This window comes from Heptranchias perlo, chromosome 24 (genome assembly GCF_035084215.1).
Source record: "Heptranchias perlo isolate sHepPer1 chromosome 24, sHepPer1.hap1, whole genome shotgun sequence".
NCBI classification, from domain to species: Eukaryota; Metazoa; Chordata; class Chondrichthyes; order Hexanchiformes; family Hexanchidae; genus Heptranchias; species Heptranchias perlo.
In genome coordinates, this window is record NC_090348.1 from 34,144,669 (window position 1) to 34,152,173 (window position 7,505).

The 7,505-nt window shown below is 38.3% G+C and overlaps 1 protein-coding gene across 3 annotated transcripts in view; it reads left to right on the plus strand.

Moving 5' to 3' along the window:
* Positions 1-7,505, plus strand: part of dclre1c (DNA cross-link repair 1C, PSO2 homolog (S. cerevisiae)) — a 31,542-nt gene that overhangs the window by 20,823 nt on the left and 3,214 nt on the right. For all 3 annotated transcript variants that reach the window (XM_068005033.1, XM_068005034.1, XM_068005035.1), the window contains 3 exons: positions 2,696-2,750; positions 3,333-3,421; positions 3,829-3,929. In XM_068005033.1, the coding sequence (XP_067861134.1) occupies positions 2,696-2,750; positions 3,333-3,421; positions 3,829-3,929 (245 nt within the window). The remainder of the gene's footprint in view (positions 1-2,695; positions 2,751-3,332; positions 3,422-3,828; positions 3,930-7,505) is intronic.

Sequence of the window (7,505 nt, forward strand, 5' to 3'; positions counted from 1 at the left end):
CTCCAGATCATAACAACTCGCTGTGTAAAAGAAATTCTCCTTATCTCACCTCTGGTTCTTTTGCCAATTATCTTAAATTGTCTCCACAAGGAATAATGTGTATATAGTCAAAGGGGTGGAATTTAAGTCCCAGAAATAATAGTAAACCAAGTATAGAGCTTTCAGTAACACCTAGAGCTGTGTACACCTGTAGTCATCTTATTATAATAGGGACACTCTGGTTTTGAAGTGAATACAGAGGAGGGCAACTAAATTTTTTTAAAACATTCTTAGACCAAAAAAAAATTATTCTGTTTTTAAAGACATCAGCTCATTCTAAGTTGCAGCATTCACCTGGGGACCCGACACTCCTCCACTTTTTCATCCACAAGGTCTTCAGTCCAAGTGGTTCAGCAAGGCAGAGGCTATCCGTTTGCACCAGCAGGTATGACTCAGCAACAACAATGTATGTAACGCCCATAACGTAGGTTTGAGGAGAAAAAGCAAATAGTCACCAAGCAGACTAGAAGCACGGTTCAAAGGGTTTGACTAGACTTTTAAAAGTAGAAGTAGCAAGGCAGAGGGATTTAGAACGGGAATTCCAGAAAGTTGGGCTGGAACAGTCAAAGGCTCTGCCATCAATGTTGGGACGGAGGGAGGAGGTACAGGAATGCACAGAGACTGAGCGCAGGGACTGCAGTATAGAGCTGGGTAGGTTGAAGAGTTAAGGTGGGGCGAGGCCATAGATTTTAGGAAGAGATTCTCTTCCCTTTCTCAGACCAGTTTTCACCCTTTGTCTAAGTAGAATGAAACTCAGCTGTAAACATCAGCCCAGGCAGTAATTTGAACAGTGAAACAAAAATAAAGATAGCTGAAAATGTGTATCAGGTCAATTGGCATCTGAAAGAAAGACATTGATTAACATTTTGAGAGAGATGCTTTATCAGAATTGGGAAATTATGTTTTCATAAAAGAAAGCACCTGTAAAGTTAAACTACATTTCACACATTGACCAGCCTGCTGTTTATTACCAACATTTTCTGTATTTGTGTGTATTTTTTAATCTCAGTATTTTGTGCCCTGCTCTTTTTAGCAAAATTGTAGCACTGTAACACTGCAATGGCTGGACTACAATTAAAGATGTGCATTAATCTGTGATGCTCTCCCAAAGAATCTATTAACCGCTGTAAATATTCTTTCTGAAAACTTACGTTTTCTAGTACAGACAGATCTATGTTCAACCCGCAATAATGCACCTGGGACAACAGCTGAACAAAATCTGTTCAAACAGTCATTATAGTCTACGTCAAGTATGTAGGCCTCAAGAAAAGGAGGGAAAAAATACATGCATCAGCTGTAACAAATAAAGAAATTGACTTCCGGAATGTACTGTAACATAAAACAGGTGTTGAGGCAATTTGTTGAGAAACGATGCTTTAGGTGCATACACCACCTTTTTTTTTAAAAAGTGTTGTTATACAAAGGATATTAAATTATAAATTTTAAACCATAATTCATTTTGGCCAATAAATTTTAATCAAAAATTGTTTTGAAAATAAGTGTTAAGATATCATACCAACTGAATATGGTGAACTTGAAGTTCGGTATCATGGGGCAGTCGTGAATGTGTATGTAAACTCTTTGAACCCTTCTTTGTGTTGCGTGTGTTGTATCCTTAGAACAGCAGTTCCTGTCAGTCTGTATCATGCGTGACTTGGGATGGGAACGTACGGATATTTTTACCATGCAGTAAATTACATTTTCACAAAAATAATGGGCAGTTTAGCTTGTTAAGTGGTATTTAACTGGATTGTCCACACATCAGAAATGTCCCTAACCATAGTCCAGGAGAAATCAAACTTGTCTTGGTGGTTTGCATGGAAGTAGATAATCATCTTATCCTCTTGGCCAAGGAATGGTATATGAACTGAGGAGATCCAAAACACAAAATATATGGATATTTCAAACTTATTGGGAAGGAAATACTTTGCAATATCTAAAAGCATGTAATTAAGCATCTGAGGTGCAGACTATCACAAGATACTGTTTATGAAGCAACAGATTAGTGAAGAAATATGTGCATGATGGATATTGATGCTGGTCATGTTAAGCATTCATATGTTTGAGATGATGAAGTTTGGTAATTAAACCACTTCATTTTGTATAGATGAAAAATTAGTCTTTCTAAAAATGGAATGTTTTTGAGTTTTGTTGAATAAATTTGTGCTAATGAAGCATTTACATAAGAACATAAGAAACAGGAGCAGGAGTAGGCTATATGGCCCCTCGAGCCTGCTCCGCCATTCAATAAGATCATGGTTGATCTTCTACCTCAACTCCACTTTCCCACCCGATTCCCTTAATGTCCAAAAATCTATCTATTTCAATTTACTCAATGACTGAGCATCCACAGCCCTCTGGGGTAGAGAATTCTGAAGAGTCACAACCCTCTGAGTGAAGAAATTCCTCCTCATCTCAATCTTGAATGGCTGACCCCTTATCCTGAGACTATGCCCCCCTAGCTCTAGACTCTCCAGCCAGGGGAAACTACCTTTCAGCATCTACCCTATCAAGCCCCCTCAGAATCTTATATGTTTCAATGAGATCACCTCTCATTCTTCTAAACTCCAGTACTCCAATAACTGAAATTGACTATTCAGTTCTGCTGGGGAAAAAAAAATCAGAAGTCTCTTATGATTTGTATTTATTATTTCAGAACTGGAGAGAGTTCGTACAGGGCATGTTTCTCATTTCATTCATCCTTCAGTGAGGTAAAGCTGATTTTTTTATTATTATTATTATTATTATTATCTGAAGTAAATGCTTTTCTTCAATTTCTGGGAAATTCTACATACGGAACTTTAATCTTAATTGTATCAATTCCCGTCATGTCTCATATTGTGCCTTTCCATTTTTGTGTGGCCACAATCACTTCTAGCAGGTAATTACAGGGATGCCAGTGAGCTGACGGAATGGTTCCCCAGCTGATTTTGCACTCCCACCTGCCAGAGAATTGCCCAAAATGCAATGCAATGGAATGGCAGAGGAAAATCTGTTGCCAAGAGTCCAGTGGAGAATTGTATTTATTATTTTCGTAAAGATGTGTGTGTATAACTTTGAAATAGACCTGTTGACTTGTTTGAAATACTAAATGATGCAAAGAAATTTGGAAGAAAAATTTCCATATATTAAAACCTTTTTTTTTTCTCTCTCTCTCTTTTCTCTCTCTCTCATTTTCTCTCTTTCACTTGCTGTTTTTTTTCTATCTCGCTCTCTGGCTCGTGCTCTTTATCTCTATCCTACCTTCCCTCCTCTTCTCCTCCCCCCCCCCCCCCACCTCTCCCTCAACTCAGATAAAGGATTTTCTTTCATATATACAGCCTGTGAATGTGTATCCAAATGTCGTGCCTATGGGCAGGAATTTTGAAGATGTCAAAGAGATGTAAGTACAGCATTTGACATTCATTGTGAACAATCGTAATTATTTTTCGCAGCATAGTAGATGTCACACTTTTTATTTGGTGGATTTCTTGAACTACCAGAATAGACCTTTTTGACAAACACATTCTCCACAGTAATAGTTGACCTTCTGCGGCACAGGAAATCGATGCAACTGGAAACTTAATTGCAATAGAAAAGAGTTAAATATTGAGTAACTATTTCAAATACACTGTAAAAGGAGATTTTTAATTGAGTTGCTAATCTAATCTACACCTGGAATATAATTGTAGCAGTTCCAGTTAGAGCAGATCATAGGCAAAGCACAGGAGGCAGCCATTCGGCCCATCTTTATTGTTTGTTTTAATATGGTTCTCATTGATGTTTAGTTATGTTTTTGTATTGATTTAGTTTGAAGCCATTGTGTAGGAAGTGTTCAGGATATGGTGAATCCACTTACAAACCACTGGGGAAGCTGAAAAGATCAAGGAGGAGTTTCTTAAATGAAGAGGGTACGTGTATTGGAATATCTGGAGTAGAATATAACTTTTTTTTTGTCTCTCCTTACAAAACTACAGCTGAAAGGAAGTACCATCATCAACAACCTTAAAACTGACTCTGGGATTATGTCCATTTCCTGAGAGCTATACTTACTATATTGTGTAATGGCAGTTTCTGGCAAGAACGATGGTTCATTCTGTAAAGCCCTGAAGGATGGAAAAATCACTGGTCCCAGATAACTCAATTTCAGTTAATTATACATGAGAATCACTAAGTTTCAACGATTTATTTAGAATTGACTATCAATAAGAACAACTTGTAAGATCCTTTTATAGTAATTAGTGATCTGTCTCTTACTGTCCAGGATTACTTAACTTCAGTACCATAAGAAATAGGAGCAGGAGTAGGCCATACGGCCCCTCGAGCCTGTCCGCCATTCAATCAGATCATGGCTGATCTTCAACCTAAACTCCACTTTCCTGCCCGATCCCCACATCTCTTGATTTCCCCTAGAGTCCAAAATCTATCGATCTCAGCCTTGAATGTACTCAACAACTCAGCATCTACAGCCCTCTGGGGTAGAGAATTCCAAAGATTCACAACCCTCTGAGTGAAGAAGTTCTTCCTCATTTCAGTCTTAAATGGCTGACCCCTTATCCTGCGACTATGCCCTCTAGTTCTAGACTCTCCAGCCAGGGGAAACAACCTCACAGCATCTACCCTGTCGAGCCCTCTCAGAATCTTACACGTTTCAATGAAATCACCTCTTATTCTTCTAAACTCGAGAGTATAAGCCCATTCTACTCAACCTCTCCTCACAGGACATCCCTCTCATCCCAGGAATTAATCTGGTGAACCTTTGTTGCACCTCCTCTAAGGCAAGTATATCGTTCCTTAGATAAGGAGACCAAAACTGTACACAGTACACCAGGTGTGGTCTCGGCAAAACCCTGTACAATTGTAGTAAGACTTACTCTTGTACTCCACCTCCCTTGCAATAAAGACCAACGTGCCATTTGCTTTCCTAATTGCCTAGAATATCTACATGCTAACTTTTTGTTTTTCTTGTACCAGGACACCCAAGTGTCTCTGGACACCAACATTTAATAGTTTCTCACCATTTTAAAAAATACTCTGTTTCTATTCTTCCTACCAAAGTGCATAACTTCACGTCTCCCCACATTATACTCCATCTGCCACCTTCTCGCCCACTCACTTAACCCGTCTATATCCCTTTGCAGACTCTGTCCTCCTCACAGCTTACTTTCCCACCTTGCTTTGTATTGTACATTACACTCTGTCCCTTCATCCAAGTCATTACTATAGATTGTAAATAGCTGAGGCCCAAGCACCAATCCTTGCGATACCACAGTAGTTACAGCCTGCCAACCTGAAAATAACCCATTTATCCCTAATCTGTTTTCTGTCCGTTAACCAATTCTCTATCCATGCTAATGTTACCCCCAACCCCATGAGCCCTTATCTTGCGTTCAACCTTTTATGTGGCACCTTATCGAATGCCTTTTGAAAATCCAAATATACTACATCCACTGATTCTCCTTTATCTACCCCGCTAGTTACATCCTCAAAAAACTCTAATAAATTTGTCAAACACTATTTCCCTTTCATAAAACCATGTTGACTCTGCCTAATCATTTAAGATGTTCTAAGTGCCCTGTTACCACTTCCTTAATAATGGATTCCAGCATTTTCCCAATGACTGATGTCAGGCTAATTGGCCTGAAGTTCCCTGTTTTCTCTCTCCCTCATTTCTTGAATAGTGGGGTTACATTTGCGACCTTCCAGTCCACTGGGACTGTTCTAGAATCTAGGGAATTTTGGAAGATCATAACCAACGCATCCACTATCTCTGCAGCCACTAGTTGATGAATTTTTTTCTTCAGTGTCATTTCATCTATTGCTTTGTAAATATCACATGTTTCAGTAGAAAAGGTAAGGCTTGTTTTATTTTGTCCTATTTTATCTTGTCTCTGGCTTCTACCTGCTGTTCCCTCAAGAATGAATTGCATTCTTCAATCCAAGGAGAAAGGAAAATCCAATCTCTCAGGCACCCAAAACTTTTCTATTCCAAAACATGATCATTTTCAGGATCTGTTTCATCAGGGGTTTGCAGGCAAAGAAGAGCACCTTCAAACAAATAAGGTGAACCAGAACCCAACTTTAAACCTCCCCAGCAAAATATAGTGAATACACATCATTTTCTTCCCCAACATGAAAAATATGGTTTTATGCCATGAACAAATTTAAAACACGTAACATTAGCACCATTTTTGCCAGTATCCTCATAGGTAATTTAGTAATTTAATGGTTAGACTATCCAAAATGGCCCTGTGTTTAACCACAATATATTTTCCTGTCACAGTTGAGGAGCTGAGCTCTTTATTGCGTTCAAGGATTAACTCAAAATGGGTGCATTGTCGTTTCATCCTTTCAGTTTCAAAGCTTGCACCATTGTAAAGACAAATTAGACCACCCAAATTAATTTCTAAAGAACAATTTTTCCATACTCTTGTGGAATAAAATTTAAAATCTGTCCTGTTGTTGCTGCGTATCACCTTTTTGTTGATTGAGATTCTCCTTCCCTCCTTACAGGTCCAACCAAAACCACAGACTCTTGTAATCCAAATCCTGATTGTGACACACATATTCCTATTATAAACACTAACTGCAGCAAGAACAAGTCATTAAAGTGGGGATGGGGTTTGAAATGTCTGCAAATCACTTAAAATGCAGTTTTACAATCCATATACTAAATATGTAACCAGCATTTAACATCTGTTCTGGGATTCCTTATGTTATATCTTATTTTACATCATCAAAATAAACATGTAAACCATTTTGAGGGAAGTTAGAGGATTTGGGATCAAAGGGTTGCACAGAGGGGTGAAAATGTCAAAGGCAGCACCTTAAGCTAACATTGTATTTCCTGATACCAGGTGGCATGTGGAGGATAACCTCATTCAGATAATGAAAAATGCTACTTAAAATTAATCCATGCTTCACATAGGTGTGGTAAGAACAATTAGTGAAAGTGTAAATGTGAGTTAGACTATAAGGTGTTGTAAAAATTGTTTTTGTTGGAAAGGTCAATACCTCCTATAGTGAACTTAGGAATTGAGACCAAAAAAAGCCCAATGTTCATCCAGTTCACTTTCTACCATCCTATTGTTAATTAGCCATGATGTGGAGATGCTGGTGATGGCATGGGGTGGACAATTGTAAGGAGTCGCACAACACCAGGTTATAGTCCAACAGCTTTATTTGAAATCACAAGCTTTCGGAGCTTTGCTCCTTCGCCTGACGAAGGAGCAAAGCTCCGAAAGCTTGTGATTCCAAATAAAGCTGTTGGACTATAACCTGGTGTTGTGCGACTCCTTACAATTGTTAATTAGCACAGACTGACCTATTTATAATTACGTTGTGAGCCAACTGATATACTAAGTGGTAGTGAATATATAGGATTTTAAGAATGGCATCATCATTTGTAATGTTTAGACATAAGTGCTGTGGTATGATTTTCACTAAATTGCTTCAGTTATGTGAATTGAAGTTTTCTTTTTAAATAG